The sequence below is a fragment of the Peromyscus californicus genome, unplaced genomic scaffold (assembly GCF_007827085.1).
Source record: "Peromyscus californicus insignis strain IS unplaced genomic scaffold, ASM782708v3 Scaffold_9__1_contigs__length_137607984, whole genome shotgun sequence".
Classification (NCBI taxonomy): Eukaryota; Metazoa; Chordata; class Mammalia; order Rodentia; family Cricetidae; genus Peromyscus; species Peromyscus californicus.
Window position 1 is genome coordinate 92,150,335 of NW_026294617.1, and position 22,225 is coordinate 92,172,559.

The following is a 22,225-nucleotide window of genomic DNA, read 5'->3' on the forward strand; positions in this document are numbered from 1 at the left end:
TCTTCAATTGAGCTGTGTCTTCTGCCATCCCATCCGTCAACTCTATCTCCTCCTCTTCCACCCAATCCTCCTGTTTCTGTTGACCCATTCTCCAATCCACTATAAAACTATTATTTTTCTTCCTTCAGGGGAGATCTATGTACCCCCCTAGTCCCTTCCTCTATATAAAACCTTTCTGGGTTTTCAGATTATAGCTTGGTTTCATTTACTTAGTTGCATCATGAAATTTAGATAGGTTATGTTGTGCTCAAATTCTGTCTCTCATTAGCCATGCCATCCTAAATTGAAAAAAAACCATGATTTTTTTAAATATTTCTTCAAGTATACATGGTATAAGTTCCCTTGCCTCAAAAATTGCTAGAAAATATAAATGTGATTGTCATTCAATCACTAATCTTTTACTGAGTGACCACTTTGGGTAGTATGGTGGTGGTTGTAGGAACAGATGCAAAATACACATTTCTTGATATTAAAGTATTCCATAACTAGTGTGTGAAAATGGAGGTTCAGATCCATAATTACAACTAACAGTGGTAAGTGCCACAGCAAAAAGAGGAATCACATCTCAGTGACAAGGCTGTGTTAAAAGCCTGGAAGGAGGGGAGGAGTGAATTGAAATGTGAAGTCAAATAAAGAAGATAGGAAAAGAAATTGAAAGAAGAAAGTGCTGTTCGTGGAAATGCTGTGTAGAAGAGTACGTGACATTTTGTAAGAGTTACAAGTAAATCAATAGAGCTGGAATATTTTCATCTATTAGTGAGCTGATTCTAGAGAGACCTGAGTCCATACACATAACCTGTGTGTTATGCTAAGGGACTTATATTTTTGTCATCAAGTCAATGGGGAGCCACTAAAAGATTTCTGAAGGATCAGATTTGCATCTTGAAAGGATCTTTGCATTCTTATTAAACACTCAGCTGTGATTATATAAATGATCATCTCTTTGCTGAACCTGAATTCATGGATTTGCAAAGATTAAAGTTAATTAGAAAAAAGACCCATGGCATAGTCTCATTAGCCTCAAAACTTACCAGTCACATTTCTATCTTCTGACTAAATACTAAAGGACTGAACATTAAACTCTATGAACCATTAAAAGTCAATGGAATTTCATGATGTTCCCATGTCAAGCTCTATGATCTACAGCAAAATTCAACACACTTCATCATCTACTAGTACTTCTATGATGTCAAGCTGTGAATTTCTCCAAAACAATCTTTATCAAGAAACTATTGCAGGGTGGAAAAGAACATGATTGTTGCGTAGATCAGAGTGGGTAGATAAAAAATAAGTTTGGGGCCGGGCGGTGGTGGCGCACGCCTTTAATCCCAGCACTCGGGAGGCAGAGCCAGGCGGATCTCTGTGAGTTCGAGGCCAGCCTGGACTACCAAGTGAGTTCCAGGAAAGGCGCAAAGCTACACAGAGAAACCCTGTCTCGATAAACCAAAAAAAAAAAAAAAGAAGAAAAAAAAAATAAGTTTGGCCGGGCGGTGGTGGCGCACGCCTTTAATCCCAGCATTCGAGAGGCAGAGCCAGGCGGATCTCTGTGAGTTCAAGGCCAGCCTGGGCTACCAAGTGAGTTCCAGGAGAGGCGCAAAGCTACACAGAGAAACCCTGTCTTGAAAAACAAAAAAAAAAAAAACAAACAAACAAAAAAAAAAGTTTGTACCAATCCCAGTGCCTGGATGCCTCACAAACAGATTAAGCTAATCAACTGTCTCACTTTGGAACCTGGGGCTTATACAGGGACACTTGGCTCAGCCTGGGAGGAGGGGACTGGACCTGCCTGGACTGAATCTACCAGGTTGAACTCAATCCCCTGATTGAGTCTTTGCCCTGGAGGAGATGGGAATGTGGGGTGGGCTGGGGGGAAGGCGAGGGGTGGACGGGAGGGGGGAGAACAAGGGAATTCATGGCTGATATGTAAAATTAAATTAAATTATAAAATTTTAAAAAAAGAAAAAATAAGTTTGTACTGGGGCTATCAATTTATTTTTGTACAATCTTAGGTTTCACTAATTTGTTAAGTCAGTGACATTGTCTTCAGAGCCCAATTAAAAAATCATTGTCAAACTTTATTTTCTTTAATTAGTACACCATTCTGACTTAAAATAATAAAATAATATTAGGTTGATAATATCTGTTTTGCATAGAGTTGCACTAATTGTTACCTGGTATCTATGGTCATGAAGGTTTTGTCAAAGCTGATGGATGGTTTGTTCCCATAGCGTTGAAAGCACTCAGTTAAAAAATGACAATTCTGTAACCCCAAACATTTTTTAAAGCTCATTTCAACAAAACATAAATCATCAACCAGCTTTGTCTTTTCCTTGTTTGGTGGTAATTCTAATAATTTCCAAAGAATACCCACATGTATTTTGAAAGAGAAGTTTTATGTACTGCTTGTGGAAATGTAATTTAATCTAGCTACTGTGGAAATAGTATGGAAGTTCCCCAAAATACTAAAAATAGTCCCTCCCTATGGCCAGTTAAACTACTGCTGAACATTTACCCAAAGGGCACTAAGTCATCATATCCCGGGAATATTTGCATAACAATATTTACTGCAACTATTCAGAACAGCTGAGTTAGGACCCACCTAGGTATCTATAAACAGAGAAATAACCAACGACTTGGTGCATTTACACAATGGATTTTTTCATCCATGAACTGAATTAAATTATATCATTTTGCAGGAAAATGATTATAGCTTGATATTATCATAATAATTAAATAAAGTCAGTCTCAGAAAGACAAATTTTACATGTTTTCTCTTTTTTGTTGATTTTCCATTTTGTATAGACACATAAAATCATGTATTAAATATGACATGAAATTGTACATGAAACCGTCTAGGGAACAAAAGAGAATAAGGGGTGGGAAGGGTGAAAAAGAGGAATTCAGAAATTTTGGGACGTGTGTTCAAAGCATATTTTGTATTAACAGCAGCATGGCAATGTGCTTATGATTTGCTAGCATATACAATATGCCAATTTCTTAAAAAAGGAATTGAAGGACCTTAACGTGAATAATTTAAGCTCTCCATTATAGGAAATTGTATGTATGGTTTAGAAGAGGGCATTATGAAGAATAAATGCCTTGAGTCTGGTGAAATGGCTCGGAGTGCAAAAGTCCTACTTATAGAAACCTGGTTACCTGAATCCAAGCAGAAGTTCCCATGTTAGAAGAGAAAACTGGCTTCAGAGAGTTGCGCTCTGACCTCCACAAATACATCCAAACTCATACAAACACAGTATAAAACACACACACACACACACACACACACACACACACACACACACACAGTAAAAAAAAAGGAAAGAAAATTAATGCATTTAGTAACAGACTGGATAAAATTTGGATACTTGATACCAGTATGATTATACTTCATTAAATTAGCATGTAAGAATAATACATTAACAACTTACATTTTTTGGATAATCTGTTTTTATCTTTAATGGTGTTGAGAACCAATCCTGGAGCCCTGAATATCCTGAGAAGGCTCTATCACTGGGCCATATGCCCAGCCCTTAGAATAATTTGACCTTGATTTTCTCACTAACAACTAACCTCTACTTCACGTTATTTTTTTTTATATTTGAAAGGCACTATTTTAATTCTTATTGAAAAGAAATGTTCATAGAGATTAACTACTAGATTATATATAAACAACAATTCAACAACAAAATGACTAAATATGTATTTTCTTTTTAATTTGATGTTGTTGACTTGCTATGTCACTTCTATCTTTCTGTGACTTCCAGGCCTCTTTGTGGTAGGGAAAAATCATGTCTCAAGTTCATACACTAGAGATAAAATGCTGGCTTAAAATACTGAGTTTGGTTTCTAGCCAGCTTTTCATAAATTATCCCATCTACCTTTTGCCTCCGGGCTTTTACCATTCTCTTACTTCTGTAAATCTTACTCTTACTCTGTGGCTTGCTGTGTAGCTGGGTGGCTAGCCCCTGGAGTCTTCCTCCTTTTCTGGCTCCTAGATCTTCCTTCTTTCTCCTAGTGTTCTCCTTTTATATATTCTCTCTGCCTGCCAGCCACACCTATCCTTTCTCCTGCCTTGCTATAGGCCAGCTCTTTATGGCTGGGCATTCATAAGTAATAATAAGCTGCTGTGGATATTGCTTTATATAAATAAAGCACTGATGGGCCAGTGATCAGGCAGGAAGTATAGGCGGGACAAGGAGAGAGGAGAATTGAGGAAGGAGGAAGGAAAGGGAGACCGGCTGGAGCCACCGCCAGGACAAGGAAGATGTAAAGTACCGGTAAGCCACAAGCCACGTGGCAAAGTAAAGATTAATAGAAATGGGCTGAATATAAGAGTGAGAGCTAGACAATGATAGGCCTGAGCTAATGGCCAAGCAGTTTAAATAATAAAAAAAAAAAAAAAAAAAAATACTGAGTTTGAGGTGCCTAGAGGAAATTAATCAGTGGCATCTAGCAAACATTGCATATGTAAATACTGTATACTAAGTAATTGGAAAATTATCTCATTCATTTATTTAATCACCAAATCATTATTGATTAAGTGGCAACCAAATGCAAGGCATTGCTCTGGTGCTTGAACTCAAAAGATCCTTCTCAGAACATATTTTATTATAGGGATAACTATAATATATAAATAGTATAAAATATAAAAAATAAATAGTATAAAATAAATAGACATAAGAGTAATAAATTAACAGATAATTATCAGGGTCTTAATTTAGAGCAGTTAGGAGTGGTGGAGGATTAGATAGAAATAGTTAAGTGAACAATAAAACCACTGTCTAAAAGAGAGATTAGAAGATCAGAAAGTAAAACAAGAAAAAGTGTGGAAGGACTTTACAGGTCAAGGACATTAGGAATTAAGTCAATAGCAATTTTCACTTATCTGGTGACTGTAAAAAAGAAATGTTGAGGGGTTTATCCTGCCTTTAGATAATTCTAGCTTTTATTTAAACATAATGAAATCTCTCAATGTTAGGTAAGAAATTAAACAAAAACAGTATGGGAATTTTTTAGCACACTAGGACATATTTAAAATACTAAGGAACCATAAAAATTGTGGAAGAGGTATACCATAGCTTCTCATCCAAACAATAATGAAATATTTAAAATAGTTATTTAAATGCATTATGTAAATAAGAATTTCCTTTGTAATATCAGGCCACACATTTTAATACCTTTAATTGTTCTTAGTATTACCTGTGAATACAATTTCATTTTTGAAACTAACTCTTTTAACGCTACTAAATAAATTTTTGGTAGTGCTGCATAGATTTCAAAATAAATTATGCCTATTGTAGGAATAACAGGCTAACATTCAGAGGTATTTACAAATATATAATATTTTCATGTCTCTACTGAAAATTCAAGATTTATAAATATTAATATTTATGTTAATATTTTATAATATGTTCTAAGTTGACAATAGTCACTAATCTGAAACCACAAGATAAAATAAAATAGAAACCAGTATTTCCTATAGATGAAAGACCCTTTGGGTAAATTAAGATAAGACAAAATACAAAGCGCTTCATGGACCTTTTCCCTTACATGAGAAATACTCCGTGCCTATACAGATACATTGCACAGCATGACCTCAGTGTCATTAAACTGATTGTGTGGAAATGTGATAGGGCTCTGCCACAAAATGAGTGACTAAGTAAAAGCTATAGAAGTCTACTTTGAAAATTAAGCAATTGTGCTGTTTTATTTTAGCAAGGAGCCAGAGGGAGGTAGGGTTTGGTGAATTTCTGCTGCTTTGTTTAGAGCTTTTTTTGTGCTGTGGCAGGTTTAGCACAGCTTTGATTTATTACTGAACTTGATTGTTCTCTACAAATGACTGAGTTTCTCTTAAAAGAAGCGTGCTGTGGAGATGCTCTGATCATCTGTTTTCATTTGTAAGATAATTATCATGTAGTGCTTGGTTTAGAACCCTAGATATCATCATCCTTTCCTATCAGTTATTTCTGGCAAGCTTTCATACACTTAGTGTTATAAACCCCGTCTTACAAATGCTACCCTAGTACTACAAAATGCACAGGATGCAAAGTTACAGGGGCAAATGTCCACACAGAACTCTTGCTCCGGTTACTGATACTGTGAACCTTGAGCTCAGAGTATTTTAGTTCTATAAAAAAAAGATTGCCACAAGAACACCTGTTAATCGTGAAATGTATAATGTATAATGATATTTTTCATCATATAAATTACATGTTTTGTGATACTTTAAGATGAAAAACATCTAAATACATGTAGTGCAATTACTGTTTATTATCTAGTCTGCAAACAATATAGCATGTATTTACAGACTAGATAAAAACAACGAAGATTCTGTTTTTCAACCATCACTACTTGGTAAATTAATTTTTGACCCTCCAGTCTCACAGAAAGATTTTATATGGCTGAGAATAAAAATTCTAACTCTTAGATGTGAATTACTAAAAAAAAGAACATGTTATTATACCATGTTAATAATAGAATGGAAATAGGTTTTTAAAATATGCAAATAAAAAACTAGCTATAAATATGCTTTAGAAAGTTATCCCAGAGGTGTGGGCATAACTCTGTAATTTCAAGATAAATATTTTTAATTTTTATACTAAAAATAATGTGAAATTATAAATATGGTTGCGATTATTGGGTTATAATTAAACCCTAAGTGATTCTACCCATTTTCTACTGTTCTGTAGTCTCTTTATATGCACAATCCCCTCCTTCACAAAGAAATTTTCAGATGTAGTTTTCTTTATGTCATCTACATTTTATAAATAAAAAAAGAATCAAAGTAGTTATACACAAATACAGACATGAATAGTATCTGGACAAAAAGAGATAGTATGATAAGAGACTTTCATGACTATAGCTCTAAATATTTGAATCCGAACTGATTTTACACTGAAAAATGGAGTAGTTTTAGTGAAAATATAGAGGCGAATTTTGAACACGGTATGTGTCCGACACCTCAACCAAATTGTCTTGTTTAATGTGGATGTACACATAATCAAAGCCATAGATCTGGTTTGCATATCTTAACTCTTAGGAAGTGTTACTTTATATAAAACAGTAAAAACTGAATTGTGGAAGGTGTGATTATGAAGATGGTTTTTCTGGTGGCTACCAAATCCTCTCCACCTGGTCATCTCATTGAGAACATTTACATTGTTTTAGTTTCAGACAAATAAAACTGTCTGAAATAAAACATGAGTGTAGTCATGTTTCAGGCTTAGTGAAGATGCCTTGCTTTTCCTTGCTGACTACTTCCCCCGACCCCCCACCTAGGACTCAGTTCTGGAAAACAAAAATCTTTTCATTAATTCAAAGCTTAGAAACAATTTATTCTGCTATTCTATTGGGTACCCCTCATAAATTTTTTTTTCTTCGGGTCCAAACACAGGTCAAGTTGACAAGGAGACTATATTTCTGGGTATGGATGTGTATACAGGGGAAGATCATTTGAGGGGACTAATGAAGTATATCTGTACTAAAACAAAATACAAAGTCACTCCATTTATTCCTGCAATACAGAATTCCCCTCAAAATAAGTGCACACTGCCTCACCCAAAATATTTTGCAATTCAGTATTTGTGACATATATATCTCTTAATAACCAAATGAATCTGTAATTCTTTAAACATGTACCTTGAATAGGGAAAAAGAAAAAAAAAAAGGACATGGGCAGTCTAGTTACAAACTTTGTCGAAAGCACAATTTGAAATCAAGTCCTCTGTCAATGACAGAGGGTTCCAGTGCGGCGCCTGTTTCATAATACTGTGTACAGCTGACTCGATCTGCAGCTCGAGTTGCCAGCCACGGCTGAACTGGAGCGTGAGAGTCCTTTGGTTAACAAATTCCCGCAAAACACCCCCACCACCTACAAAACCCCAGGAGCTGTAGTGATGTCATATCCGTTGCTCAGGTCTCCACACCTCTTAGCAGTAACTCCCTTTATCTTCTTGGGTCAAAACTTTTGAGGTGGGCTGGATATCTAGCAGAAGGGGAGAAGGGTAGACCAGGGCGCACCAGGTGGAGGCGCTTCAGCACCTCGGCCAGCGCCCGCCGCAGCAGGTCCCAGCTTCTGAGCTCCCGGACTCCCTACTCCTAGACGCCTGCGGAATGATCGCCCCCCAGGGCGGCTGCCGCTGCTGCCGCTGCTGCTACTGCTGCCGCCGCCGCCGCCTCTGCCTCCACTCTTCTCTGACTGGCAGGCAGAAAGTGCAACTGACGTGGGAAAGGTCTCCGCAGTGAGTCGAGTGGCTACATAAAACAGAGTAAAGAGAGGCAAAAACCCACATCACAATGCAGGCGAGGTCCAGCCTTCTCAACCTCCTTCTTCTGTCTTTACTTGCTGGATTAGATCCTTCCAAGGTAGGGGCAATATTTTGACTCGTTTGAAATACATGTGCAAAATGTAATTACCTGATCGAGATAGGGGGGGGGAAATGTCCAAAACGGAACGGGGGACTGTTCTATCAGCTACCCTGTGGTGCCTGGTGCATCCACACTGCTTGGAAGATAACAAGGTGAACTACCAGAGGGCTAGCTTTTCAAGGTAGAGTCCTCCTGGTGTGAGGGGGGAGGGACCAGAACGAAGATAATGTATATGGGTAGCTGGCAATGCGGTTCTCCGGGGAATTTGGTTGTCCAGCTGCTTAATGTTCTCTTCTGAAGTAGGACGGGCCATCCAAGGGAGTTTGCAGCAGAAACAATGCAGTTTATAAGCCTGTGTTAGATGGTGCGCGGTCTCTTTGTTGAAAGCAGGGAAGCTTTTTCCAGCTGATGCTGGTCAATAATACTCCCATCGCAGACGTGTTGCGGTTTGTGTCCAAAACATTGGGGAGGCTGCTTGTAACCCACGACAGCAGCAAAGCTGCACTATCTGCGTGGCCAAAAGGCGTTGCGAGAGGGACTTTGTGTTTCTTTCCTTTTACTGAAGAAAATTAGGGAACCCCGAGGAAGTTCTGATGTTCTGTGTTAAGACACAGGAAGTGAGAAGCCTCTTAAACTAAGGAGGGCAGTAGAAAGAATGAGTTACGATATAGCTGTGGAACTCTGTAAATTATCCAGCAATGAAAGTGAACGTTCGGCTCATCTGGTACAAAGCAGGGAGCGATGGAAAAATATTTCCAGCAATGTGTGAGGAAAGCCTTGATAATAAAGGGTGGTCATTTCCGAGAGGCAAACACTCTAAGAAATGCATAGTTCTCCAGAGTTAAGTAAGGGAACTGAGAGAGCAAGGGATGGAAATCATTTATTATTTTCCTTACTTAGCTGGTGGACAGCACCGTGACATGATTGGGAAAATGATGCCATATTATAAATGCCATTCAGTGCTGTGTTTTGAATCTTGTAAAGTTATTTTATGGGTTGACATTGTCTGTGTAACTGAAGAAAACAATCGAACATAATTAAGATGTAACCTACTACAAACTATCACTGTGGTTGTGATATTTCAAAGCCTACCCTAGTATATGGTGTAAAATTATAATGATATAATAATACTGTAGCGTTTTCAAATTTAGAGAGATCTGAGGAAAACAAAACAATTTCATTCTAAACCTATAGTTGTCCTGACACTGGCATTCTGAAAGCTTCAAACAACATACGAGGGCCATCTTAATAAGCTTAATGGCATATTGTGCTTACTATGGTATAGTTGTGAAGCATTTTACACCAGATTAAATGTCGCCACTTTGTTTATATGGTATTTTTTTAAATTTTTCCCTTTATGTTCCTGCACCCGTAGTAACATATTTCATTCCCACTTTCAAGTGATACTGGCTAAAACTTGTGACTACATTTTCTCATCTATATAATTTTGAATGACTTGTAAAAGCATACTTTCAAAAACACAATTAATAAATTAGTACAGAATAAGTTCCTGGACCTAAAGTGGGCTATGGCTTTCTTTGAGAATTTGGAAGTGCAGATTCTATTGACGGCTGTATGATTGACTGAATGTGTCTGGGATCTTTAATGTTTAAATACCATCATTGTTGGCAGTTAGTTCTTAATATTTTGCTAAATAAAGAGATGAATTACCAAAATAAGCATCCCTGCTTTCATTAATTTGATCTTTGGGGTTTTTTTTTTTTTGATATTTCTGATTATTCTATGGTTTAAAACTTTCAAATTAGGTCAGTACAAACTCTGAATGGTTGGTATCACTGAGTTGAGAAATCCAGGGGAGCAAAGAGGTCTATTAACTTTTCAAACTATTCTCAGTTTCCAGATGTTTCAAAATAGCATTCAAAGACCTCATCATGACATTTTGCTCTATATTTACATGAAATAACAGAGAATACTAAAAACTTTATACTAAGTAATTTAATATATAGATGTTTTGGATTTGTAGACAAAATATCACTTTTATGGGAGTGAATAGGGCCTAATTTTATGTTTACCAAACTATTTTTGCTTACCAAGCTTTATCAAACAAAACATTTCAAATGGCAGCCCTGTGCTCTCAAAATAATTGTCAATCAGCCTATGAAGTAAACATTTTCTCCACTTTAATTTAGTTCTGTTCTGGTTAAAAGATTAGATTTTTAAAAATCAGAAGTTTGAAATGTTGTACTTGATGACCTTAAAATTAAAATTTCAGTAATATAGTACTTCAGATGACAGCCTGTGGACACACAAACATTTCTTAGGAAACGTCACTGAAATAGAAACTCTAACCAGCGTCCGCTCACATGTGAACATGTTAAGATACTAGGGCAACATAAATTTCAAAAAGCAATTTATTACCTTTGATGATCTACCGTCTTATACTATGCACTTACTGTAAATATAATCATGTACGGATACAGAAAAATGGCAAAGGGGAAGATCTCTTGAAATTTGAAGATATTTTAAGGTATAAGATTCTACCCACACTGGATACCACCATTTTAAATCCCTGTTTTCTTATTTAATTTTCTTAAAAAGATGATAATTTACTATCACTACTACCGAATTCCATGTTATGAAATACTATATAATGCTTGCATCTGTGGATTCCCCTCCCCTGCCATGATTGGGGTTTACCTGGCTGAAGGATAGTTTAAAAGTACCTAGATATCCCCATATTATGGTAAATTACTTGGAACAAATCTCATTACAATATTAAAATGTTGAAACATCCATGTTCCTAGAATGAACTCCACTTTCAGCATATTCTCAATTTCTTCCTTCTCATTTAATACATTATAAAATTAGAAAGACTAGTATTTCCTTGCCAAAGGAAGGCAATTCAACTCTAATTAATTATTTGTAATTTCATATAGAAATATTGATTTTTTTCTCAGTAAATTCATTTGAATTGTGTTTTCTTAATTAAAGTCTAATTAACAAGCTCCCAGATCTTTTTAGAAAAAGAAAAAAAACTCATAAACCTATGACAATTCCTATTTTAAGAGATGCCAATCAATTCCATTGTGATGAAATTCCTAAATTATATGCAATATGCCACAAAATTAGTAAACTGTTAAAACTGAGACCTGTACAAATTGACTTAATTTTCAGATTCATAGACAGAGCAGCGTATCTGAGTAGGAAATTCCTGACAGTAGCTGCTAGATGGCATCTCTGTGCTTTTAAACTGAAGGCATTGAGTTCAGTGATGACCTTGCTAGGAGAGTGGGCTTCTTTAGTCTTTTACAAGAAAAAAAATTAAACAGATCATTATTTGAGCATTATAGCAAAACACAATCCCCATGAATCAGAATCGTGGAGTGTTCTCCTCCTCAGCACTGAACCATGAAGATGGGAGGTTGTAAATATGTAAGGGTAGGCTTCAAGCAGAGCATTTATACTGAAGTCCCACTTAAGGATCAGTCCAACAAAGGTGATGTGGACATATCTACACATTGCTGTGACTGCTAGACTTTTAAGGAAGCAATAATTATAGTATAAATATTTTTTCAAATGGCTTGCTAAGGGGAAAGTGCTTGAATTGAGGAAGGACACTATCTTCCCATCTTAAAAAATAATGTTTTAAATCTAGCACTATGAAGCTAGCTCACATCACAGACACAAACTGTAACTATGATTCAGCAATATTCTCCAGCACCAAACTTTTTGTTCTATCCAAGGCAACATAGCCAGGACTCTTGCCCTAAATAAGAAAATTGTGAAAAAGAAATATGAGTGTGATGGGAACTAAGGGAATTTCAATAGTCATGTTGCTAAATGTCTCACAATGTCCAATCAAAAAGAACTCCCTGAATTAGAACATAGCATAGATTAATGGTAATTGGCAACACTATATAGTGACACACCAGAAACCCTGGTATAATAAATAATTAGGGTTAAAAGTAGCCCATCTATATTTTGAAAAAAAAAAACAAAAAACTTCCCACTCTCACTTTGTCTAAATCTTCTATAACCTAACTAAACTTTTACTTTGGAAAAGCAAATACTATTTCTTACTCTTCTTTCAGGAAAATGGAATAGGTTAAAATGATACTGATTTCCTTCATTTTTCTTTAAAAAAATTATTGTCTATCTTTGCAACTGATTCTTGTGTGATCACCACTACCAGAAGAAAACACTTGGGTCCATCATTTCTGTACCTGGCTTTTTTCTTGATCATATATGTCTCCTCTCATGATACTGAGGGAAAATATGATATCAGGGCCTCTAATATGAAACCATTAGCCTAGGCAATCTTATGTGTATACATGTATATGTTGCATGTACATGTGTACATGCATGTTCGTATGAGTATAGGCAGATTCACACAGGATATATGTACAAGTGTATGTGTGTCTGTACCTGTGTGGGGGTCAGAGGTTAATGTAGAGCATCTTCTTTGACCATGTTTCACTTTATTTACTTAGGCAAGGTTTCTCAATGAATCCCGAGCTTGCTGATTTGACTGCTCTAGCTAACCAGCTTTCCCAAGAGATTCCCTCTGTCTTCTTCCAGAATGTTCTGAGATTATTGACACCCAGGAGGTCCACCACATGAAAATCAGTACTCTGAGTCTAATTCCTACACAGTAGATGCTTTATGAACTTAGCCATCTTCCAAGCTTGAAATTCTCAAAACTTCTTTGTTACATTGTAGAATTACTTTCTCATTCTACAATAATATTTGGCACTTCATCAAAATTTGATTTTCTTACGGGGTATCCTTAGTAAGATCACAAAAGAGGAAGGCTGAGGATGAACCTCTAAAACAAGAGCATGCTGTTTTTAATCTTGTGTTTGGAATTTGGGGTCTCCTATTGGTCAATCTCTACACCACAGTCCTGTTCTCCTACCCCTCATAAGTGAGACATGGTTTCAGACTTCTTTCTAGTCACCCATCAAAACTGACAAGATCATTTACATGTCTACTGATGCTGAAGACCAACACTTCTTACCTCAAGCAAAAACATATTATTTGTTGAAACATTCCCTTTGAAAAGCAAAATGAAAACTTATGTCCTCTCTAAAAAGATTTCTTCTCACTGAAGAGATGTGGGAAGTATGTCAAAACACATAGTCTGTGGCAGACTCTTCCCAAGCTATAATACATCTAAGAATTTTCTAAAGTCCGGAAATTATTAGAAAAACCTCAATTTTTGTAATAAGAAAATATGCTAAGAAACTGGATAAAATTGCACACTATATAATAAGGCATGGCACCTGACTTACTTGTGTTAATTAACCAAATTTTTACCTAAAAGCAATCAAAGTGTAATTGGCAGTAGTGAAGCTAAGAAAAGAGATACGAAATCAAACTGCTGTCTTGGTAGTTGAGGTAAGGTCATTGAGATGACCTACGAATTTGCATATATGCACAACAATTTCCTATTGGTCTTAAAGTGCTCTGTAATGGCAAAAGGCTTTTTAAACACTACCCTTGTTTAAACTACACTGTTGAGATGTGGTCCCTGGACAAATCCTTTGCAAAAATTGGACTTCAATCAACTCACTGTATGACACTTGTCAGCTAAAACCTTGGAGATTGACTTTTTTTTTTTTTTTTTTTTTTTTTTTTGGTTTTTTGAGACAGGGTTTCTCTGTGTAGCTTTGCGCCTCTCCTGGAACTCACTTGGTAGCCCAGGCTGGCCTCGAACTCACAGAGATCCGCCTGGCTCTGCCTCCCGAGTGCTGGGATTAAAGGCGTGGGCCACCACCGCCCGGCGAGATTGACTTTTTTAATATAAAGTTAACACTATGTTGGCAATATTTATTAATTAATTCATTTGTTGCTTTTGGTACAGTACATTAAAATTAAAACATTTATAAAATAATTTTTAAAGTATATTTTTTAGGAGCTGGAGAGGTGACTCAGTAAGAATACTTACTGTGCAAATGTGAGGACCCGATTTTAATATTCAGAACCCACATCAAAATCCAACATAGCTGTACATGCTTGGAAACCCAGCTATGGATGGACACAGTCAGACCCCATGTTGGCAGGCCAACTCAAGCAGCCTAGCCAAGAAAGGGCAAGCCTTTGGGTTTATTGTGAGGACCTGTCTCAAAGTAATTAGTTAGAAAGAAGTAGTCTGGACTCTACATTGGCACATGCAGCCAAGTGCGAGTGCAGACACACACACACACACACACACACACACACACACACACACACACACACACTTGCCATACAGACACACAATATGTAGCTTTAAAAATACATTTCTAATCTAGTATAAAATCATAGAAAGAGTATAAAAACCTAAGAATGGTCTTTTAATTCCTCAGCATTTAACTTGTAATTAACTGGGCTATTGCTCATACCTATATACTAATGTCATCGGAATGGGACTTACAGAATAACTAATAGCATCGATATATATGAAGATAAATTTAAACTGTAATATTACGTGCAAATATTGTAACTCTGCCAAAGGGCCTTTAATCAAACCTATAACCCTTATGTCTCATACACCAAAGACTCAGAATAATACAGAGTTCCTCTCATTCCCCTCCACCCCTGCTGTTGTTACCCTTTCTCAATTTTCAGGAATGTTAAATCTGTAAATAGTTCCTCACAGGCAGACTACAGTGTTTGAGGAAATTCCAGTTGAAATTCATCACACATTATATTTATACCCGACAGGTCACTCCTCATATGATTTTTAGAAGAAAAGAAAAAATACAAATGGTGTCTTAATTTGAAAAACAAATCAAAATATTTAGGCTAGTCATGGACAGCTCACAGAGAAACTGGATATACAAACACAAAATCTAACCTATAGGTTGACACTGCTTTGTGCCCAGTGTGCAAAGTATAGGCTTGTGTGACTACACACCACATGGAACCAATTAAGTAGTTAAAATTCTGGGACAGTCCAATGTGCTATTAAAGAAAGGAGGTTAGGAAAGTTTTTCACATTTACTGAATTTCAAAATGTTCAAGGCAAGAAGGTCATGGAGCATGGAGAAAGGATCACATTAAAAAGAGAGTTGATTTTTTTCTCTGTGTTTCTTCATTTGTACCTGTATTCCTGAATTCTTTTATAGAGATTTCTAGAAAGTTCTTGGCATCACCTTGCCTCTCGGTTTCTATAATAACATGTCTACGGGTGTTGTTCATCAAATAATAAATTCACCAGAGGAATTTATGACTCCATTCCTTTCCTCTAGCCCAACTTACATAAATTATATGAAGAACAACAAATACGTGAAAGCAACTGAATAATATTGCTGATAGAATCTGCTCATGAACAAGTATTAAAAAGAAAATATTAGCTCAAATTGCTTGAGCACTATACTATAATGATGTTTACATGACCTCAGCTACTTACTATAGAATGCTGCAGACACAGGACTATCATAAATCCAGCTCTCTATAAAGCATGATGCAATTTTAACAGCATTAACAATAATTTCCAAAACTATTGTTGAAATATTTATAAGAAGTTTTGTTGCTAAGCATGGTGAAACACAAATGTAATCCCCAGCACTCAGGAGGCTGGCAAACAAGCATCTTGATGTCTACACTAGCCTGGTACTATGTGGCCAGGTCCTGTCCCAAACAACCTCAGTTCACCTGGCACAACAATAAAATGAAATGTTTCTTAAGAACATTTGTCTCTCTTTTCCTCAAAAGGTGTTGCAATGTAAGCAAGCCAGGCCTTCTGCCACTATCCACCCAACCCTTCAGGAGAATACAAATAAGTTTCAGTGAGGAATCTGCAAATGCAGTGGGACTCATGGGTTTGCTCCTCCCCAGAAAGCACTTTCCTCTTTGCCCGTATGTCAAGATTTTATCTAAGTTTAATATGCACCTCAAATATCACATTTTCCATAAAAAGTCTTGTGTGATATTTCTTGCACTTCAAAAAGAAGTAATCCCAATAATGCAACATTAAAAACATGCTTTATCTCTCTCTGTGTCTATAGCCATGGACACTACGTCTATCACAAAATCGGGGTCAGTGGATGGGAGTAGGAATGGATTGCTTTCCCCTCCCAAATTTATACAACAATTTCTAATGAGCCTTTTAAAAATATTTATGCAGCTTTTCTTACTATTTTCTCTTGTGATTGTATCTCCTCTGATAAATCATAAGATGTTTGTCATATTGTGTATCTTCTACTGTGTGTGTGAGTGTTGTGTGATGTGGTGTATGTGTGTGTATGTGTTTGTGGTATGTATATGTGTGTGTGTATGTATATGTGATGTGTGCATATGTATATGTGGTTTGTGTGTGTGTGTGTGTGTGTGTGTGTGTGTGTGTGTGTGTGTGTGCTTGTGCACAGACTAGAGATCTGCTTGGTGTTTTCTTCAATCCCTATCTACCTTATTTTTTTGAGACAGATGTCTCCTAGTAGCTTAATCTCACTCATTTGACTGCACTAGACCGGCTGACAAACACAGTTTGGGGATCCTGGTGTTTCTGTCTCCCCTGCACTACCATGCCCTACATTTTAGTGTGAGTTCAGGTGATGTTACTCAGGTCCTTTCTTAGACTTCCATGGCAAACACTTTATGGACTAAGCCAAAACCATCCTCTAAATCCTTCTCATATAAATCCTAAAGACATCCTCTGTGCTCTATGTCTTGGCCACTCTTTTGTCCTTTCCTATCTAATAAGTATCTCACCTCTTTACTCATATATTTAGTATTTATTGAATGAATGAATAAACAAATACACTAATTGAGGAAGTCAGAACATGATCCAAGAATAGAGTAATTAATGTGAGGAGAATTCTGAGTGCTCATGAGAAAATTGTAAGAAAAGAAGACCCGAGTCTTGTAAACCTCAGTTTCTTCAAACACAGAATTGTTTTTGTAATGTATTTTCGTGCCCCAGCCAGGTGTAGGGGGTAGAAGTGAGTTTATGTCAGATTATTCACTACAGCAGGCTGTTGTTATTTATTCAAATTATTTTATGCAATAACATGTTTTTGCCATGTGTAGCTTACCCTTGTGATTGTACACTTCACTCATGTGACTCCTCTTAACCCTCAGATTATAAATTGATTCTATGAATAAAGTTGGCTATAGAATGAGACTTTTCATCTCACCATTTATGGGCTCCACTTTTTCCAGATCCCACCACCTCTACAACAGTAAACAAAGGAATAGCTAAATGCTTTAAAATTCTGTTTTAAACAGTATGTAGCCATGCTCTCTGTTTTAATCAATTTTACAATTAGATAAGATATTAAGGATGGGGAAAGACTGATTTTAGGAGTTTTATTTTAAAGGCTTAGAAATTTTGCATCAGCTTATCAAGTTTTTATCAATCTTCACCCTGACCTCAACACCTTAGCACAGGCTCCCTGGAATGAAGCACACTGTATGATCTTGTGACTTTGTCTTCTGTGTTTTGTGCACCTTAGTGTCAACGTTTACATATCTACTTATTCCTTGTTTGGTTTTCTTATTTCAAAAATGTCCATTTTATTTACTTAGGGTTTACAAATTGAAATATTTTATATCTAAACAAGTGTGTGTGTGTGTGTGTGTGTGTGTGTGTGTGTGTGTGTGTGTGTGTTTCTCATGGCTGTTCTTAGCTTTTATAATGTCTTAGCTTTGTCTGACAAATCAGCACATTACTTATTGCTTCAAAAGTCTAGTCTATTGAAATGATTCTCAAACTCTATGCTCCTATAATGTAGTACCTACATAATACCATGTCATGTAGACAAGGCTTCTTTGATCTTATTTGGGGTTAGCACCACTCTAAAGCAAAATAACTAACTATTAAATAAGTAGGTATAGTAATGTGTATATGAATTATAGCCTGCTAATATCAAATAATATAAGCTTTCTCATTGACTATGTAGGTTAAAATGCCCTGAAAGATATGCCAGTAATAAAGTTTAAACATCACAAAAAAACAACAAGCTATCTACACAAACCCAAAGGAGGGCATGAATTGAACAGAAAGTCCTTTTAATTTTTCCAACTAAGTTGATGATGATTAAGAAGCATTATCCCAGGGTTATTTAAATAGCATTACTAGAGGGAGCAATTCCAGATGGCAGGATTTCTTCAAATAGAGTCAGTATTCAAAGTGTTGATGCACTGGTAACAAAATGCCACCAATGAAATATTGCCTTACAGAAGATATGATCGCTTCTGGAAATGATCTACCTCTATTGATGTGTAGGGAATTTCATATCTGGAATTAGGAGCAATGGTTAGTATTTTCACACCTAATATGTTTCATAACATACTGACTACATCTTAGTACATATCACTGCAGTTCAAAACAAACTGAAACACTACCTGGCTCAAAACTCACTAAAGATTCTAATTAGATTATACACAGTATTACAGACACTTAGAAGTTGAAAGTGACTGCAGTTTGGTTATCCATTATACCACTCAGAGACAAGCATGAAGGAATGTACATAGTTACAAAGCACATCTCAAATATAGATCTCTTAATACACTGATACAGAACTGGACAGAATATAGCTGAAGATAAAGAATTGAGTGAATGAAAGAAGTCCATTATTTATTCATGGTATCTTTTCTTGGTGAAAAAGCATCACACATTTCCTGTCAATAAAAGCAAAAAAAGACTACAGGTCTAAATATTTGACCTAAAGTGAAAACTAAAACTTTAAGAAATAATGCAATTGTAAACCAATTTATGTACAACAGAGAAATAAGAACAATTAGAATTAAATACAAAAGAAACAGGAGGTACTTGCTGTAATATTTGATGCCTGTAATCCCAGCACTTGGAACATTGTAGCAGGAGAATTGCTAGGAGATTAATGCCTGCCTGGGTTACAGGGTGACTTCCATCCTGGTCAACAATGGAGATACAATGAAGGAAATCTAAAGTGGGGGAAAGGAAAAGATGATTTTAGGGTAGGTGTTTGTTTATATTTAGTGATGGCTTTGATGGCCTGAAACCCTTACAAGTGCGTATAGACACAAACACCCCAATGATACCTACTTTCTTGTACAAACACTGTACATTCACATATTATAGTCACTAATCTGAGACATGCTTACGTCTCACTTCCTATAATTATTCACCTTGGTAGGAAAGTTTCCGTAGTTCAACTAACCTTTAATATTTCCTATTAAGAAGAAATAGAAGGTAGAATAAAATAAATTCATTCTTAAGGACTTTTTCTTTTCCTTATTTGCATCTTGATTGGCAAAGAATGAAGCAATAAAAACTGAATTACATCTTGTCCATTTGTACACAATCATATTGGTAAAGACACATTTTCTCCTCTCTCAAGAGGTTCAACCAAATTATTATTAATTTAGCATATAAAAGGAAGATAATGGAAGAGAGCAACCATATCAAATCAGAGAATTGCATACATTAATAGGAAACAGGAAAGTTTATAGTGGAGCAGATCAATGTGAAATTAGTAATGAGGAAAGCTGGGACCCGAAACCACCTCTGGAATAGTCTAAGGAAGCTTGTTTTGGGCAGCCTATGAAAATTTAACTGGTTCAGTTTTCTGCAGTACTAAATGTGCACATTTAATAACAAAATACTGTATTTAATAAACTAATAAATATCTCTCAATATGTAGTTTATCATAATTCCACTCTCCTTTGGCTTTAGCCTCTATTATAATTTAAATTAAAACTAAAAGTAAAGACTTTCTTATATTTGTAAAAGTCATAATTAATCTATTACAAAATCCTCAAAGATTTTCTATATATGTATACTTATATACACAAAAATATTAACAAATGAGACCTCAAACTAAGTTATATGTTTGACTTTTATTCTGTCTTTCCCTTTCATCACCTTTGAAAATTCAATCGGAAGATAAATGAATAAGTGTCATAATGTTTCTATTGCCTTCATCCACCAAAGTTAAAACAAATGACTAATCGATAAGGTGACATGGAGATCCCATCTATTTCAGTTCTTATTCAAAATTTTCTGATAAAGGTTCTTACCACATAAGCCTCAATACTTGAATTTGAAACTCAAGTGCTCACAGTGGAAAGAAAGATCCAACTCCTAAAAGCTTTTCTCTGATTTCCACATGTGTGTATACTTACACATGTAAAGGCTCATAAATAAAATACAATAATAACATAAAAACCAGGATCCTCTCATGTCAAATAGTCACCCTTTTTCTGTCTATGTTTCACATATTAGGAAATGAGACAGTATCCAAGACAGCAAATTTACTTGTAGTCAGATATAATTAGAAAATTCATATCATTTTTGATGCTGATATTTACATGATTATAAGGCCATGCACTAGAACACGGTCAATCTATAAAGGAGCACATTTTCAAAGAAAACTAACTCTCTCTCCTCAAAAGCCATCAACTGTCAATCACTCTTCTGCTGGGGGGGTGGTTCAGGAGATTCTCCCCTCCCATGGTATAATGTTGACTGGTTTGATCATATGCTTGTCTTGTGCAGACAATCACAACTTCTGTGTAGGACAGCAGTCTTAGCAAGTCCTCAGGATAGTTTGACCTGGTACTTCCTAATTTCTGGTTTGTACAGTCTTTGATGTTATACTAAGTTTATAGTAATTTGTTAGATTCGTATGGCAAAGTAACAGAATAATGGATGCATATTGGTAATAATTAGTGACAATATTAGCAATTATTTCAGTAAGAGTTTTGTTACTGTATGAAATTATCATCAAGACAATAAACTAATAAAGAGGTATCATTTGTATGGGGTCACAGTTTTGGCAGCTGCAATCTGTGGTTGATTCCACTGCTCTTGGGCCTGTGTTGAGGCATCATATCATGGCAAAGAGCATTTGGTAGGCCAAAGGTGCTCACCTCATGGGTTGGGCATGAAAAAGAAATAGAAACCACACAATTTCTTTTGCAAATATCCAGTAGCCTAAAGTCTCTCACCAGGTTCTATTTTAGAAAGTCTCTACTACCTCCTCAGAGTATTACACAGTGAGAACAAGTCTTCAATACCTGTACATTCATGGGCTTTCCCTACAGAGGAAAAAAATCAATCCATAAAAACAAAACATAACAGCAAAGTAACTCTATGGCCTGGATTTAATATCAAGATTTAAGAAACCATAGAAACTGTAATAGCTTGAAACTTTTAAGCAAGATAAACAATATACAAATGAAGCAAATGGTTCTTAACAAACACATTAATAATAGTACACATAAAACTAATTCAATTTCATTATAAGTTATTTTCTCCCCAGTTGATTTTTATAACCTATTAAGTGTGCATTTTTGCTGTTATGTCTGCCCATGGAGTTTTAGCTGTAATAATTGAATCATTATGGGCCAAAAAGATGCCCCAAAGGATAAAGGTGCTTCGCATCAAACCTGACAATCTGAGTTTGTTCCTCAGGAGCTAGGACATGGCAGGAGATTGATGGATGATGTCTATTATATATAATTTTACTATGTTAAAGTTAAAACCTTCCTTTTTAATTAAACAGAAAAGGGGAAATGCTGTGGGATAATGCTTTTGTACATTGGTTTGATAAAATGCTGATTGGCCAGTAGCCAAGCAGGAAGTATAAGCAGGGTAAGCAGATGAAGAGAATTCTGGGAAGAGGAAGGACTGAATGAGGAGTTGTCAGCCAGACATAGAGGAAGCAAGATGTGAAGGCAGAACTGAAAAAGGTACCAAGCCACATGGCTAAACATAAATAAGAATTATGGGTTAATTTAAGTGTAAGAGCTAATCAGTTATAAGCCTGAGTTAATGGCCATACAGTTTGTAAATAATATAAGCCTCTGTGTGTTTACTTGGGTCTGAATGGCTACAGGACTGGCAAGTGAGAAAGAATTGTCCTGACCATGTGGGACACAGGAAAACTTCTGGCTACAGGAGATCACTAATTTCTGCAAATTGACCTCT

General features: G+C 36.0%; 1 protein-coding gene and 1 pseudogene across 2 annotated transcripts in view; one reads left to right on the top strand and one right to left on the bottom strand.

Annotated features, from left to right (window-relative positions):
• LOC128106675 (TIP41-like protein) overlaps positions 1-8,291 on the bottom strand; it is a 66,024-nt pseudogene extending 57,733 nt beyond the window's left edge.
• Olfm3 (olfactomedin 3) overlaps positions 7,903-22,225 on the top strand; it is a 229,002-nt gene continuing 214,679 nt past the window's right edge. Inside the window, exon 1 of one of the 2 annotated variants that reach the window (XM_052731102.1) lies at positions 7,903-8,364. In XM_052731102.1, coding sequence (XP_052587062.1) covers positions 8,296-8,364 — 69 coding nt within the window. In that variant the 5' untranslated portion in view covers positions 7,903-8,295. The remainder of the gene's footprint in view (positions 8,365-22,225) is intronic. The other variant, XM_052731101.1, reaches the window with a different exon arrangement.